At 43.9% G+C, this 17,454-nt stretch overlaps 1 protein-coding gene across 5 annotated transcripts in view; it reads right to left on the bottom strand.

The window, feature by feature from the left end:
• The window catches only part of LOC140726256 (electrogenic sodium bicarbonate cotransporter 1-like), a 199,507-nt gene that overhangs the window by 177,694 nt on the left and 4,359 nt on the right, over positions 1-17,454 (bottom strand). For all 5 annotated transcript variants that reach the window (XM_073042380.1, XM_073042382.1, XM_073042383.1 and 2 more), the window contains exon 2: positions 3,493-3,566. In XM_073042380.1, the coding sequence (XP_072898481.1) occupies positions 3,493-3,565 (73 nt within the window). In that variant the 5' untranslated portion in view covers position 3,566. The remainder of the gene's footprint in view (positions 1-3,492; positions 3,567-17,454) is intronic.

Here is a 17,454-nt window from a genome sequence, read left to right as displayed (position 1 = left end):
AATTGGCAACATCCTTTCAAAGCATCCAACATTTTTGATAATTCTTGTATTGTTTTGCTATTATATTTAGTATTTGACCTTTTTAAATGCTGATTTTACAAAACACTAATGTGGAGGGAGAAGTGGATGAGGAAGTGGAGGGATGGGTTAGTAAACTTGCTGATGGTTGGGGGTATTGTGGATAGTGTGGAGGGCTGTCAGAGGTTACAGCGGGACATCGATAGGATGCAAAACTGGGCTGAGAAGTGGCAGATGGAGTTCAACATGCCCAAGTGTGAAGTGATTTATTTTGGTAGGACAAATATGATGGCAGAATATAGTATTAATGTAAGACTCTTGACAGTGGGGAGGATCAGAGGGATCTTGGGGTCTGAGTCCATAGGACACTCAAAGCAGCTGTGCAGGTTAACTCTGGTTAAGGTGGCGTATGGTGCATTGGCCTTCAATCACGGGATTGAGTTTAGGAGCTGAGAGGTAATGTTGCAGCTATATAGGACCCTGATCAGACCCCACTTGGAGTACTGTGCTGAGTTCTGGTCACCTCACTACAGGAAGGATGTGGAACCCATAGAAAGGGTGCAGAGGAGATTTACAAGGATGTTGTCTGGATTGGGGAGCATGCCTTATGAGAATAGGTTGAGTGAACTTGGCCTTCTCTCCTTGGAGCGATGGAGGATGAGAGGTGACCTGATAGAGGTGTACAAGATGAGAGGCATTGATCTTGTGGATAGTCAGAGGCTTTTTCCCCAGGGCTGAAATGGCTAGCACAAGAGGACACAGTTTTGAGGCACTTGGAATTAGGTATAGAGGAGATGTCAGGAGTAAGTTTTATATGCAGAGAGTGGTGAGTGCACGTAATGGGCTGCCGGCGACAGTGGTGGAGGCGGAAACGATAGGGTCTTTTAAGAGACTCCTGGACAGGTACATGGAGCTCAGAACAATAGAAGGCTATGGGTAACCCTAGGTAATTTCTAAGGTACAGATTTGTGGGCCAAAGGGCCTGTACTGTGCTGTAGACTTTCTATGTTACTGGTTGAAAAACCCCAATGCTTTAGCATGCCCTGAATTTGTGAAAGGTTCCACAGAAATGCAAATTGGTCTATTTTAAATAGCAGAGAAATAGAAATGGATAGCAAAGATGACAAGGTGGTTTTAAAACCTTTATTACATTAGACTTAGAGCTCAGTGACCACATTACAAAAGGGAATACAACCAAAGTACAAAACTAATAGATGAACAGAGAGGAAAGGCAGGAACAGGATGAAGAAGTTTCACTAGAAAAGGGAACTCTTAACTGTATGGGAGGGTTTGATTGAATGGAGGCAGAGAAGTTCCCACTTCTGAGAAACAGCCAGAACTAGCAGACATGAATAGAAGGTGGGATTCAGAAGAAACTGCCTTCCCCCAAAAGTGGGTGGGAATATGGGCAGTGAGTGTTTGGGTTGAACAGCAGTTTAAGAAGGTGGGTGAACACAGAGGCAAAGAGGAGTGGAGAGAAGGGGAGTAGGGGAGATTCAGAGAGGGGCAAGGTGTGGCAGCTGGATGAAAATGTAATTACTGACAGGAGGTCTTTAACTGACCCCCACTTCTCTACAGCTCACACAGAGATGCACAGGGGGTTAATGCATTCACTATAAGAGTAGAACACTGAAAATATTTCTCAAAGCCAAACAGATAGTAATTACCCAAAGAAAGGGAGGCCAGGGCCAAATAATGTCAGAACCTGGAAGTGATTTGGGGCTTCAGAAATAAATGTTTTCAATTAATTAATGAGAACTTGGAAAACTGCTCATCACCTGGAGCTCGTGACTCGTCCCCTCACAGGCTCAATACCACTTAAACTAAATGATGCACCATCAATAACTCTCTCTGAGACATGAAGTCGAGTTATCGGCTTTTATTGACTGGAAGAAAGAACAAGCAGTAGTTGACCACCATACTACATCCTGGAGAATGAGGCCGGGCTCAGGCCTCAATCGCCTTTATACCGGGGTCTGTGGGAGGAGTCACAGGAGCAGTCAGCAGGGGGCGTGTCCAGACAGGTATATGTAGTTCACCACACTAAAATTCTCAAGTTAAGCTTAAAATCCTTGTGGAATTCATATTCCTTGTCTCTAACCTGCCCTGGCCCCTTCAACCTTCCCCATGTCTGTAACCCACTCAGGGATCTATACCCCTCCCTCTGTACAACTCCCTCCAGCCCCTACAGACTTCCCCATCTCTGTAATCCTTAGAAAAAGAGGGCAATGGGTAAGCCAAGGTAATTTCTAAAGTACACATTCAGCACAGCATTGTGGGCCAAAAGGGCCTGTATTGTGCTGTAGGTTTTCGATGTTTCTATGTTTTATGTTTAACCCACTCAGGGCACTATACCCCTCCCTCTGAACAACTCTCTCCAGACTTCCCTATCTCTGGAAACCTCCTCTGGCCCTTATACCCCTCACTATTTGCATCACCCTCAACCCATACATCCCTCCTGCTCTCTATAACCCCCTCTAGTCCCTATATCTCCCTTTTGTTGTCCCCACTCCAGTGAATATGCTCTTCCCCTTACAGTCTCTGTCTATCTTTCCGTAGCTGAAATCCTTCCCCCCCCCCCCCAACCCCCAATCACTACATACACAAATACCACCTACTCGCACCAATCCATTTTGGCAGCAGTTCCTTCCATTGCCAAGGCCCCAGACTCTGGAATTCCTGTCCTTATCACCTCCTCTAAGACAGATTCTAAAGCTCGCTCCTGAAACCCATTCCCAGTGTCTGAGTAGCTCTCTGTCAACAGGCATCTCATGTTGACCAAGCACGACACAGATTTAGGAGCGGTGTGTGATTACTGGTCATTCTTTCTGCTGAACATCGTGGGCATGTTATGTGGGCACCAGACAACCGCAGGCTGCCCGCAGCATCAGCTGCTAATACAAAGGAAGTGTTTCACTGTATATTCCCATGTACATGTGATTAATATAGGAAATAAATGAATTTAAATGTAAATATGCTGAAGGGGGGGAATGGACATCATCCAAGAACCATAGCCAAGTGTTTCCCAGTCTCTCCCAACCCCATGAAACTTTGTACCTCCATTCAGAGAAAGTAATGTGTGTTTTTCTAGCAATTTTCACCTCTTCCAAAACTTTTCAGTGCCTTTTAAGTGTTGTATTCTGACCAGTAACAGTGCAGTAAGATCCCGGAATTAGCAATCAGATCAAAGAGCAGATCATTTGTATGTGGTGACGGCAATATTGGTTGGGGCACTGAAGATGGCTCTTCTCTCCTGCTCCACGACTTTGACCTGGGATCTTGTCCATTCTCCCTGAGACAGCAGATGGAGCCCTGGCACAATATTTCATCCAAAACTGCGGCGTGCCAACCCTGACCTGAGGCTGGATCCCTGAACCCAAAGAGCTCCAATGTCAAAGGCACATACCACTGCTCACCCTGCTGAGCCACAGTCGACATCATTAAGAAATACAAAAGGGAATTTGCTCCACGTACCCTCTACCTCCTCTGCATCACAGACATGTTTAACGAAGGAGGCTCCTCTATCCAACACCGCCTCGTCTTCCATCCTGTAGTAATAGAAGAGAAAGAAAGATTGGTCGCATTTTTCCTGAGGCGTGCTGTTTGCACTAATTCTAGCTTCAGGAGCCGGCAACATGTGAACCTCGGCTCATTATTCCCCGTCGACTGCAACTTACAACAGTGAAGATCCTGCCCTTCAAAGGACCGCTGTCTTGAAAGGTATAAGCAAGTTAATCCCAGCCAGACTGGCCCACTTAAAGCAGATTGAGTTTGACGTGCCATGATGTGATGGGGGTCGGGCAGCCGACACAGTCGTAGCGCAGGGAGGGACACAATAGGCTGGGAGAGACCGGAGAGAGGCCTCCCGTGGGACTCAGAGGCCAGAGAGCACAGCCACTCCTTCTCTTGAAGCAACCCTGAGCCATGCCTTCAGATACAAAGTAAGTCACCTCAAGGTTATCTGTGACAATTTCTGCAGTATAAGGGTTGTTTGGAAGGTCAGGGAGGGACGCAATGAGCCGGGCCTCACGTGGAGCTCATTGGTCAGAGAGCACAGCCACTCCCTCTCCTGAAGCAACCTTTCGCCATTCTTCAGATACACAGCAAGTTATTATCAGTGACAACTTTCTCTGTACAACGTCTGTTTTGGAAAGGGATGGCAAGGAATGAAAACGTCCCAGGTAAAAGCTGGAGGACAAAAACCTGGACGAAATATTTGGACTTACTGATGCAATTACAAAGAAGGCACAACAGCAGCTATATTTCAAACAAGAGAAAATCAGCAGATGCTAGAAATCCAAGCAACACACACAAAATGCTGCAGGAGCTCAGCATCTATGGAAAAAGTACCGGACCTCGGCCTGAAACGTAGATTGTACTCTTTTCCACAGATACTGCCTGGCCTGCTGAGTTCCTCCAGCATTTTGTGTGCATTACAGCCACTATAATTCATTAGGAGTTTGAGGAGACTTGATGTGTCAGCAAAGATTGTCGCAAATTTGTACAGGTGTACTGTGATGGCACCACTATCTGGTACGGAGGGGCTACTGCACAGGATCGGAAAAAAGCTCAGAAGTTGTAAACTCAGCCAGCTCCGTCACTGTCACTAACCTATCCATCATCAAGAACACCTTCAAAGTCGATACCTCAAAAAGGCGGCATCCATCATTAAATAACCTCCACCAAACCAAAAAATCACCTTGGACATAACCCCTTCTCATTGCTACCATCAAGGAGAAAACACAGCAGCCTAAAGACACATACTCAATGTTTCCGGAACAGCTTCTTCCCCTCTGCCATCAGATTTCTTCATGGGCTGTGAACCCATGAACACTACCTCACTTTTTTTTTTGCTCCACTTTAATTTTAAATACATTTCCAATTGTGATTTATTTTAAAATTATCCATTGCAATGTACTGATGTGATAAAACAACACATTTCTTGACATATGCCAATGACATTAAATCGGATTCTACTGAATCAGAGGAAGACAAATCATTGCAAGAGGGGTGAAACATGCGAGATGTGACAGAACATTTGATTCACCAATGTGAAGAATGAAGATTCATGGGAAGGAAATGGAGATGTGATTGCATCAATATTTTGATCAGATCAAAATTCCATCGTTTTATTGTGTCAGCCTTACTCACAAGCCTTCAGTTCAATACCCAGTACAAACCATCTCCTGCAAAGTAAAATAGGCACCTTGAGCTTTCCGGCTATTTAGAAGGTGGTGGAGATCTGGAACTCACTGGTAATAGGCTTACTATTGTCACATGTACTGAGATACAGTGACAAAACTATGTCTGCATGGCATACAGACACACACTCAGTGGCCACTTTATTAGATACACCAGCCTGTAAATGAAACTAACTCACAAGCCAATCGTGTGGCAGCAACTCAATGCACAAGAACAAGGTAAAACAGTTTCAATTGTTGTTCAGACCAAACATCAGAATGGGTAAGAAATGTGATCTAAGCAACTTTGATTGTGCAGTGATTGTTGGTGCCAGATGGGGTGGTTTGAGGATCTCAGAAACTGCTGCTCTCCTGGGATTTTCACACACAACAGTCTCCAGAGTTTACAGTGAATGGTGCGAGAAATGCTAAAACATCCAGTTCTAATGCCTTGTTAATGAGAGAGGTCAGAGCAGAGCAGAGAACGGCTAGACTGGTTCAAGCTGACAAGAAGGTGACAGTAACTCAAATAAGCATGCGTTACAACAGTAGTGTCTGAAGAGCGTCTCTGAATGCACAACACATCGAACCTTGATGTGGATCGACTACAGCAGCAGAAGACCACGAGCATACACTCAATGGCCACTTTATGAGATAGGGGAGGTACCTAATAAAGTGGCCACTCTGTGCAAGTACATTGAGGTAGTGGAAAAGGAAAACATTGACAGAATGTAGAATAACATCATCATTATTGTATCTTCTTGTACCAGCAGCTGTCCTGGAGCCTGGTGGTACGTGGTCTCATGCCCTACCTTTTGTCCAATGGAAAGATGGCTAGAGCCTTTGATTATGTTGACTGCTGTCTCAAGGCAGTGTGATACTTAGACAGGGGTAGGTGGAGGTACAGATGGGGAAGTGGGAACCCCAGACGGGGTGGGGTGGGGGCAGCAGCTGTAAACAGACTGCATGAAAACCTCACCACATTTAAACACCAGTTGAACGAGCAGCTGTATAGCAACAACCTGTGGGAATATGGAACAGCAGCAGGCACTTTCATTCCCGACTGGCACAGGCAGGATGGGGTGAATGGCATTCTCCTGCCCCACAAATGGCTGACTTGCCAAGTGTTATAAGCTCGGAGCTAATGATTCAGGTCAGCTGTGTTTCAAGAAACACAGCTGGAACATCATCGCCTGTAAGTTAACTCTGCCCCTCTCTCTGTAGATGCCGGCCAACATGCAGAGTGTTTCCCAGGGTTCTCCTTCCTTCAGTCTTCCATATTTCACTTGTCTATTACTGTTTAATCCAATCAGCTGCATTCACTGAAGAAGGGACAGGTCATAGCATTCTGCATTTGTCAGCCAGATAGCAAGAATCCTTTCCAAGCAACAAAAAAGGCAAAAGAGGAACTCAGTAGGTCAGGTAGCTTCCAAGAAGAGAAATGACAGTCAATATTTAGGTTACATGTCAGTCAATTTGAGTGCAAGTGAAGGTTTTTGACCAAAAACATCAATGGTCTATTTCTAGCCAAAGATGCTCCCTTACCTGCCGAAATCCTCCAGAGTTTTCACTGTTATTCCAATTCCAACATTTCTAGTCTCCAGTTGACTTTTGCCAATGCTGCATGCCCTCATGCCCCTGAAAGTGGTACTTTACTTCTACTATAACTGATCTACTCTTTTAAATCTAAATTCTTTGACTTCAAGAATTGCCAGACTTGTAAATCTGTTTACAGGTCTGGCAATTTTCAGACCTCCTAGAGACTTGCTCTTAGTTTCTCAATCTTCTTGTTGCCCTTACACCTTATTGTCCACCTGCACTTCACTGTCTCTGTGACTAACACTATATTCCGCACTTTCTCATTGCGTCTCCCTTCGTACTACCCCGAAGTACTTGTGTCTAGAACGATCTGCCACGCTGACAAAGCTTTTGACTCTACCTCAGTACATGTGACAATAAACCACCATCAGCAGCTCCAGCTACTCCACACAATTTCAGTCCACTTGTTCAAGAAAGACTTTAGTAACACAGGGGCAGTCCAGAGATTTACAAGATTAATTCCTGAGATGAGGATGACCTATCTCAAGCAGCTAAAAAAATGAATCTCAAGGTAGTATATGGTAACGTATATGCATTTTGATAATACATTTTACTGTCTTTGAAGTTGGTGGATCTGTATTCCTTGGAGTTTGGAAGAACCAGGGTGATTTTGTTGAAACCTTAAGTCCTAAGGGATATTGACAGAATAGAAGGTCAGGTGTTTCCATTAGTGGCAAATCCTCGAACACAGCGACATGGTTACAAGGGGAAGATCCTTTAAAACTCAGGTATATTAAGCAGATGATACAAAAGCCTTAAAGTATATACCACCAGGCTTAAAGACAGCTCCTACCCTACCATTATAAGGTTACTGAATGGTCCCATAGTACAATAGAATAGACTCTTAACCTCATAATCTACGTCATTGTGATCTTGTACCTTATTGACCACCTATACTGCACTTTCTCTTCAACTGTAACACTTTATTCTGCATTGTTATTTCTGATTTCCCATGTACTCCCTCAGTACACTGTCGCAAGAAATAATCTGCATGGACTCGATGCAAAATCATGTTTTTCACTGCTGCCTCTATACATGTAACAATATAAACCAATTTACCAATTTCTTCACGCAGAGGTTGGCGAGTCACTGGAGTTCTGTACCCTTGAGATTTGTGGATATGGGGCTGTTTAATGAGGAGGTGAAGAAATTTTTACAAGACCTGTGGAGAACTGGCACAGAAGTGGAATATGGCCGAGATCATACTAAATGATACAGCAGCGAGAGGAACCAAGTAGCCTACACTTGCTCCCACTATCTTTTGCTATGCAAGTTGGGCAGAGCATGTCAATGTTAGCATGGCATTTCGGCTTCAGCTTTCATATGAAATCATGCTGTACATGTGAGAACATTCAGGCCATCTTTGAAAAACCTTCCCAGCTAGTCCCCTGATCTTCCCTCAAGGCGCAGTGTGGTCTTAAGCAAACTCTTCATCAAATGCTAGTTGATCCAAAGATTTAAAAATTAAATTTGAATCAATCACACAGTTCATCACAGCCCACCCATATGTTCAAACACAAAATAACAAGCTCAAGGTGAGAACCCAAATGTTCAAAAGATATCTTCGCAACAGTCAAACTCCAACCATTTAAGATTGGCACATCAAATCATGCCCATCCCTCATAATCTGTCTGGACTCTCTTTTTGGTTGGCCGTGGTAACACTCTGAAATTTGGGGCCCCGTAACTTTTTTGATATATATACACCCCAATTTTGTAGACCTGCTGAGTTCCTCCAGCAGATTGTTTACTGCTCCAGATTCCAGCACCTGCAGACTCTTGTGTCTCCAGACTCTGTAGACTTCCTTTTGTCTTCTTATGAATACTGTTCTGTTGACTGACTTCTACAGGGACAAATTCGACACAAGTTGGACCACAACATTCACCCTTCTCAAGATCAACATCAATGGTTAATTTATAGAAAATAATGAGTCATGTTGCATTGAGAACAGCTATCAGCACAGGAACCCAAAAGAACAGCAGATTTCCTGTGCCTAGGTTTGCTAGCTCTGGTTGTTCATATTCTTGTAATTTTTGGCACACAGTGTGGCATATGACGCGATGATGATAACAGAAACTTGGCTAAATAATGGCAGGATAGGGCATTAAGTACTACTGGGTGTAAAGTGCTCAGGAAGGAGAGGAAAGGAAAGAAAGGAAGATATTACAGCGGTGGAAAGAAGATGGCACTGAGAGATCAAATGACTGAATCTAATTGGTTAGGCCTAAGAAGCAGTAGAAGGAACGTTACACATTCGGGTGCGTCATACAGGTCACTGATGGGGAGATTGATAGAGCAGAAAATATACCGACAGAGGTATGTGAAAAACTACAGGGCAATTATAATGGAGCATAGTGGTAAGACAGGGAGTTTCAAAACTGTGTCCAGAACAATTTCCTGGAGTAGTATGTTTCCAGGCTGAGGAGGGAGGCATTCAGGATTTGGTTCTGGGGAATGAAGTGGGACAAGCGGATTTTGGTAGGGGAGCATTTGGGTGACAGTGATCATAACATTATAAGGTTTAGGTAGCAATAGAAAATGACAAGGAGCAACCCAAAATAAAAGTAATTAATTGGAGGGAGATAACTTCAATGGAATGAGAATTGAGTGAACTAGAAACAGAAGTTGACAGGCAAAACTGTAGCAGAATGGTGGGCTGTCTTTGAGTAAAGAAAGCTTCTTCAATAACAAAAACATGCAGGTGAAGATAGAGGAAGACAAAGCTGTGTGTCACAAGTGTGGGGTTTGTGAATGCCAACAAAAAAACTAGATTACTAAAGAAATAGAGAGAAATGAAAAGTAAAATCAGGTAGGCCAAGAGAGGATAAATAAGCGGAAACCCACAAGTGTTCTATGGGCACATAAATAGACATGGTGGAGTAAGACCTATTGAGAACTAAACTGGGAGCTGGCCCATGGATGCTGATAGCACTGTTAAGGAAATAAATGAGTGCTTTGCATCTGTCTTCACCGAGAAAGATGGTGCTTCCAGTGTAATGGTGAACTAGGAGATCATTGAGGCATTGGATATGTTCAATATTGTAGCATGGAGGTTGAAGAAACATTGCATGCAGTGAAACTAGTTAAGTCACCTGATCAGATGGGATGCATCCTAGGACTCTGAGGGAAGCACAGGAGGAAGTCATGGGGGTACAGCTGGTAATATTACAGGAGATGGTGCAGGAAGGTTGTAGAGTGATGGACACTGCACTAATATTCAAAAAGAAACTCACCAACTACAGACTAGCTAGTTTAACCACAGTGTGAGAAGACGTTCATAACATTAATCCTGGTCAGGGTTAATAATCACTTGGAGGAAAATGGATTGATGAAAGCAAGACAGGGTCTACCTATTTGGGGCAAATTGTGTTTATCCAAAATTTTTAAAAACTGTAGATGCTGAAGTCCAAGACACATGCAGAAAATGCTGGTGATTCCAAGTAGGACAGGTTACAGCTTTGGGAGGAGAAACAGAGTTAATATTTCAGATTGAAGACCCTTTGTCATAATTGGAAAGGAGACAAAATAAGCTTGTTAAACCACAGGGAGAGTGGTAGAGGGAAAAGCCTGGGTGACAATGGGGGTAAACTGTAAACAGGCTATCTAGTCAATGGGAGCCATTAGGGAATGAAGATACAGAGTTACAAAAAATGTTAGAATTGTGAAATGCAGAGCATGGGGTTATGCCCAGCATGTCAGGCTGCACTGTACTCCCAGAGAAACAAACATTCTGAGCCAATATCACAGGTGGACGGCTCATACAGATAGAAAGCAAGACAACTGAAGCTGGCGAATTCAGTACTGACTCTAGTAGGCTGTGATGTGTCCAGGTAGAGGGTGAGGTGCTGTCCCCAATGCTTGCATTAGGCCTCACTGTAACACTGCAGGAGGTCAGAGTAGAAAATTGAAATGTCAGGGAGTGGGGTAAGGACTGAATGTGGGTGCCAGCATCTGGTTTCATTTCTCCAATGTAGAGACCACATTGTGAACTGTTGCAGTTTATTAGATTGGAAGAAGTGCTGACAAATTACAGACACCATTGAGACCTGACCTGCTGAGTATTTCCACCATTTTCTATTCAGATTTGCATTTCTTCAAGTTTGATAGAATAGTTTGATGAGATGCGGGAAAACGTTTATGAAGGTATTGTAATGGATGGGTTCTGACAGGGTGCCACATAACAGGGTTATCTGTAAAGTCGTGCACGTTGGCAAAGAAAGGGCTGCGGGTGGAGGCGGACTCCACTGTGGAACTCAAGAGGGAAATAGACCCATACAGGCCTCAGAGAAGGGCCTGGATAGGATGGAACTAGTGGGAAGCTGCAGTGGACGCTGAGGACACAGAGCTAAAGTTAAAAGATGAGATGGTTGTATTTCAGACTGGAGGAAGGTGACTAGCATGATAAACAAGAAAATCTGCAGATGCTGGAAATCCAATGCAACACACACAAAATGCTGGAGGAACTCTTTTCCCTACATGCTGCCTGAATTTCTGAGTTCCTCCAGCATTTTGTGTGAATAGCATGATATCATTGTGGTCAGCATAATGCTTTACAGCACCAGTGAGACCCAGGTCCAACCCCCGCTGATGTCTGTAAGGAGTTTGTATGTTCTCCCTGTGTTCATGTGTGTTTCCTCCAGGTGCTCCAGTTCCCTCCCACATTGGTGGGTTAGGGTTAGTGAGCTGTGGGAATGCTATATTGGCATCAGAAACGTGGTGACGCTTGAGTGGCTGGCCAGCACCATCTCCATTGGTTTGACACATGATGCATTTCAGTGTAAACGTGACAAATCTTTATCTTTAAATTCTGTGTTTTTTTTAAATTGATCTGTGTGATTGACACAAGCTTGGTGATGATATCAAAACGTCTAAACTTGCCAATGGCATCAAACTTCACAGTGCAAAGAGGAGAGTCCTAGACTGCAGCGACATGGCTATGAACAGCCTGGTGGAGTGGCCAGGTGCAGTTCACTGCGGAGAAATGTTACTTAATGGATCATGATCCAAACAAGCAGCAGCAAAATGCAACAACAGATGCTGTTCAAAATGGGGAGCAAACGAAGGGGCAAGTGTTCACGAAACATTGAAAGTGACAGGGCAGGCTGGAAGAGCAGGTGAATGAACACACGTGGCTCTGGGCTTTATCAACTTAGGAAGAGTATATAATGTTAGCACACCATGTCAGGTTAAACATTTACAAAACAGTGGGCCTTCCTCAACTAGAGTATTATTCATTTCTGAGCATCTTGATAAGAGAAGGAAGTGAGGGCATCAGAGAGGGTCCAGATAAGTCTCATGAGAATGGCTCATGGACTGAGGGACTATAGCCCTCTAGGATAGATTGGAGAGGCTACAACTGTTTTCTTCAGAGAAGGCTGAGCGAGATTTAATAGAAGTATACTTAAATGATGAGTCTGGACGGGGTATATTTGGAGACCCTTCCCATTGGTTGAGAGGCCTGAGACAGAGCAAGCTATAAACTGGTGGATCTGTAGAGGCAGGGTATGGTCAATGCTTCAGGTCAAGACCCCTGCATCAGGACTAAGACAGTAGAGGGGACATGCCTAGTATAAAGAGTTGATTATAAATTATAAACTACTATGATTGCACATTTAGACGGAGACGCAACATAAAGATTTTTACTCCTCATGCACGTGAGGGATGAAAGAAATAAAGTCATTTCAGTTCGAGTCAGAGGCTGGAAGGCGATAAGTGGAACCAGGTGAGGAAATAGTTGATGAACAGACAACCAAGTGCTGGAGGTGGAGATATGGAATTGGAGGATAACAGCTGATGGTTGATAATACAGATAAAGAAAGAGGAAAAAAGAAAGGAAAGAGGGCAGGAGGAAAAGGGTTAAGGACTGGAGATCAAAGAGAATTAATCACTCTATGGGCACAACACTCCCCATCATTGATGAAATCTTCAAGAAATGGTCCCTCAAGGAAGTGAAACCCATCACAAGGACCCTCACCATCCAAGACATGTTTTCTTCTCATTACTACCATCGAGGAGGTACAGGATCCTGAAGACACACACTCAACAATCAGAAATAGCTTTCACCCTCTGCCATTAGATTTCTAAATGGTTCATGAATCTATTAAAATTACCACTTAATGTCTTTTCTTCTACTTAATTATTTTTGTAAGTTATAGGAATTTAATGTTTTTGTAGGGTACTGTTGCCACAAAACAACAAATCAGTGATAATAAACCTGATTTTGATTTGAAGAGAAATGCTCTTGTGCAGTGGGTGGGGATGTGATGGAGAGGGGTTCCACTATGGTTTTTAAGAGGGAGTTAGATCAATAGATAGGAAGGAAAATTTTCAATGGCTCAGAGAATGGCTTCAGTAAAATAGAACTAGCAGATAGCGAGTGTGGACATGATGTTTTGTAACCTATCCAATACCAACTTGCAATTCCTCCTCCTCCCCTTCCCATCATTGACCACCTGACATCACAGTAACCGGGATCCACTGCAACCAAAACTTCTCACTGGATCAGTTCCAACCTAGTAAAGAGCCACTCTTCCATGACCAACATGTTGGATGGTAAGGTGTCCCAAGAAATTTAAGGGGAATACATTGACTGGGAAATAAAGCTATCATATTTAAAGGACGCATAAAACATAAACATCTCCAGTTTATCTTCATACATCCTTTAATCCAACACACAATCTGATTATTAAATTCAAAATAATATTTTTTCATGCATGAATACTAACTCTGAAAACAGATCTCTGTTGTAAACGCTGGATATGAAAACAACCCGCATTATAAAGTCCTGGAACAGATCTTTGACCCAACACCTTAACTTTGTTTCTCCATCCTCCTGAACCTCTACCTCCAGCTTTTATCGATAAAGTATTTATGGTGTAATCACAGCAAATGGCAAAGATGACAGAATAAAATCCAATCATTTATGTTACTGCTATAGAGTGAAAGTTGAAAAGAAAAACCTTTGTACAGAGAAAATACTTCTAGATAACACCTTCACAAAATAATTATGATTACAAATCTCTTATTTACCTCTTTAATAGGGTAACAGAGAAAAAGCCCTCATCTCTCAATATTAACACACATCAACAAATATTAACAAAAAAAGGTAAAAAGGTTAAAATTGTTGGGTGCTCTTTGTCCTCCCTAATCGGTAAACCCTACTAACTTGTGATTTTGTCATTCTTATACCTCTATGTCTGTTTCCCAACCTGCTGCACCAGACCATTGGCACAACAATGAGCAATTCATAACTAAATGGTATGAACTATAATCAGTTACTAAAATGCTAATAATGACAGGATGGAAACAGAAAGGCTCTGATTGGACACAGGGCAGAAAAAGGTCATGAGATGCATATGGCAGGCAAGCTTAAGGAAAATCCCAAGACATTCTACATGTATATTAAGAGTAAATGTGCGGTTATGGAGAGAGTAGGACTCCTTAAGTATCAGCATTGCTGTGTGCGAGAGTGTGTGGAGCAGCAGGAGATGAGTGCAATTTTTAAATGAAAACTTCTCACCAATTTTTACTGTGGAGAATGTCATAGAAGCCGAGAGGTTGAGGCAAATGAGTGATAAGCAAAGAGGAGTTATTGGCAGCTGAAAGTACATTAAAGTAGATAAATCCCCAGGGTCTCATTCTGTGTGGGACACTAGGGAAGAAATTGCTGATGCCCTTGCACAGATACTTGCATTATTTTTACCCACAGGCATTTTATACACCGGCTGTGTGGAAAAAAAAGCACAACAGCATCTCTTCCACCTCAGACGACTGAAGAAATTCGGCATGAGCCCCCAGATCCTCAAGACCTTCTACAGGGGCACTACTGAGAGCATCCTGACTGGCTCTATCACCGCCTGGTACGGGAACTGCACCAACCTTGATCGCTGGGCAGTGCAAGAGAGTGGTACGGACAGCCCAGCACATCTGTGAATGTGAACTGCCCTCCACTGAGAGCATTTACAGCAGCAGGTGCGTAAAGAAGGCCTGGAAGATCATCGCAGAAACCAGCCACCCCAACCCATAAACTGTTTCCGTCTGGCAAACTGTACCGCAGCATTAATGCCGGGACCAACAAGCTATGGGCAGCTTCTTTCTACAGGACATTAGACTTTTAAATTCACATGCCTGTACATTGCGACAGAATTATAAGGCAAAGATTTGTACTCCCTCACGCAGTGGGATGGATGCAAGATGTAAATAAATTCAATTCAATTCACAAGTGAATTTCTGGAAGACCAGAGGGTGACTACTGTTATTTAGGAAAGGCAGCGAAGAGAAGCCATGGATCCACAGCCCAGTGATCCTGACTTCAGTGATGAATAAGTTACTGGAGGGGATTCTGAGGGACACGTTCTAACAACATTTGGATAGACAGGGATCAACTAGACAGCATAGGAAATTACGTCTCAGAAATCTGTTAAAAGTTTTTTTGAAGAGGTAACCGAGATAATTGATGAGGTTTGCAGATGACACTGAAATAGGCGGTATCGTATAATGATAATGAAGAACTTTATCAATAGTTACAGGGTAATGTTGATGGCTTTCAACTCAGATAGGTGTTGCACTCTGGAAAGTCAGACTAGGGTAGGACTTTTCATAGTGAAAGGTTGGATCGTGAGTGTTGTAGAACAGCAAAATCTAGGAGTACAAGTACACAGTTCCTTGAGAGAGACATCACAGGTTGACAGGGTGGTAAAGAAGGGTTTTAGCACATTGACCATCATCAATTAGGGCACTGAGTACAGGGGTAGGAATATTATGTTGCAGTTGTATAAAACACTGGTGAGACTGCATGCTGAGTATTGTGTACAGTACCCTGTTAAAGGAAGGACATCCTTAAGCAGGAAAGAGTACAAAGAAAATCTACAGGAATGTTCCCATGACTCAAGGGCCTGGATTATAGAGGGAGGTTGGCAGTCTAGGACTTTATTCTTGGGAATGTAGGAGACTGGGGTTGGGTGGGGGGGGGGCCTAGCCTGATAGATGTGTATAAAATCACGAGGGGCTTAGACAGGGTGAATGCAGATAGTTGTTTTCATGGGGAAGGAGAACTAAAAACTAGAGGGCTGAGGTGTCAAGTGAGAGGGAGATTCAAGATGGGCCTGAAGGACACCTTCTTCACGTAGAGGGTGGTGGAACAGCCTACCGGCCAAAGCGATTCAGGGAGGTACAATAACAATATTCAAAAGACATTTGGGTAATTACATGGGCAGGAGGGGCTGAGAGAGATATGGGTCACACAAATACAATGGGGCCAGCTTGGTGGGCACCGTGGTTGACACAGACAAGTTGGGCCAAAGACCCTATTTCTGTGCTGTATTGCACTATAATTCTAACAACCCCAAAGTTTTTGCTCGTTTCTGCTTGACCTTGACCTGAGGTTGATAAATGAAGCCTTATCACTAACATGTAACTGTGGGAGGTGTAAGATCATTAAACTTAAAGTGCAGGCATTTGCCAGGTTATTCTATTGCCAAATACGAAATAATGGCAAATGACACTCCCAGCTGGGTGTGATTGTTAGATTAGCAACAAAGGTATTAATAGTTATGCTATTTATGTGAGCTTAGATGGTGTTATCAGCTCAGACATTGCTGGCCTGAAGACGAAAGAGAACTTAATCAAACACACGGGAGGTGCATCTGGCGGTCAGTGCTATCTGCAAACTATCGATCCCAACGAGAGCTGTTAAGCATTTGGCCCAGGTAATCAACAATGTGCCCACCCTCTCCACGGTACACCTCATCACCAGTTCCTGTGCCCCCAGGGTCACACCTTCCTTGGGCCCATCAGAAGGCCATTCAGCCCACTGTGCAGTGCTGGATCTGAATGAGCCCTTTAATCAGTCCCCAATCCAGTGACCTGCATACCTTTCCAGCTCCTGGTGAACCCTGGCCAAGTGGCCCTCACAGGGGTAGACCACCCCATTCTTCATCCTTTCCCGTTCAGTGCCCTTCCCCCTCTTCCCCCAACCCCTGCAGCCCTCCTCCATCCCACTCACACTGTCACTCCACATCCTGCAGTCTCTCCTGATTCACTCTATCAGACCCTCTCAGAAAGCACAGAACCAGATGTGCCTGCACTTTAATTGTCCCGATCATGAAACATTCTGATATTCTCCCCCCACCCCCACCCACCCATCCATGTAGAGGACAGTGAATGGCCCAAAGTCGCACAATGAGATTAGCCCTAGGGTAACACTCTCATAACACTGCCCCTGGTCCACACGCTCTGCAGCAAAGCAGAGGCTGGAGACCATATGAACACCTGGTCAGCATTTACAAAGAGTTCATACAAAGACCCAGCCTGCCCTCCCCTCCATCAATCAACACACTCCTCCCACCTCCTCACTACCCTCTCCCTACAAACAGAAACAGGTGCACAGATACATAAATACACACACAGGAAGATGCCATCCTCTCCTTCTCTGTTCGGTTTTCTCACTGCTCCTCGGGTCTGACCCCTTGCTGCTCTACACAAGCTCACCTCACCTCAGCTCACTGTTAGCAGAGCCATGACTGTTCCTTCCCCCCCCCCCCGTTTCTTCCCATTTCCCTGTCTCACACTTTACCTTGCCCTCTTTCTTGTGCATCTCTCTGCTGCTGTTTGTCTATCTCAGTGTTTCACTCTCCTTTTATTTTGCTCTCTCTCTCCC

This window comes from Hemitrygon akajei, chromosome 4, assembly GCF_048418815.1.
Source record: "Hemitrygon akajei chromosome 4, sHemAka1.3, whole genome shotgun sequence".
Taxonomy (NCBI): domain Eukaryota; kingdom Metazoa; phylum Chordata; class Chondrichthyes; order Myliobatiformes; family Dasyatidae; genus Hemitrygon; species Hemitrygon akajei.
This window is presented reverse-complemented; position numbering and strand designations above follow the sequence as displayed.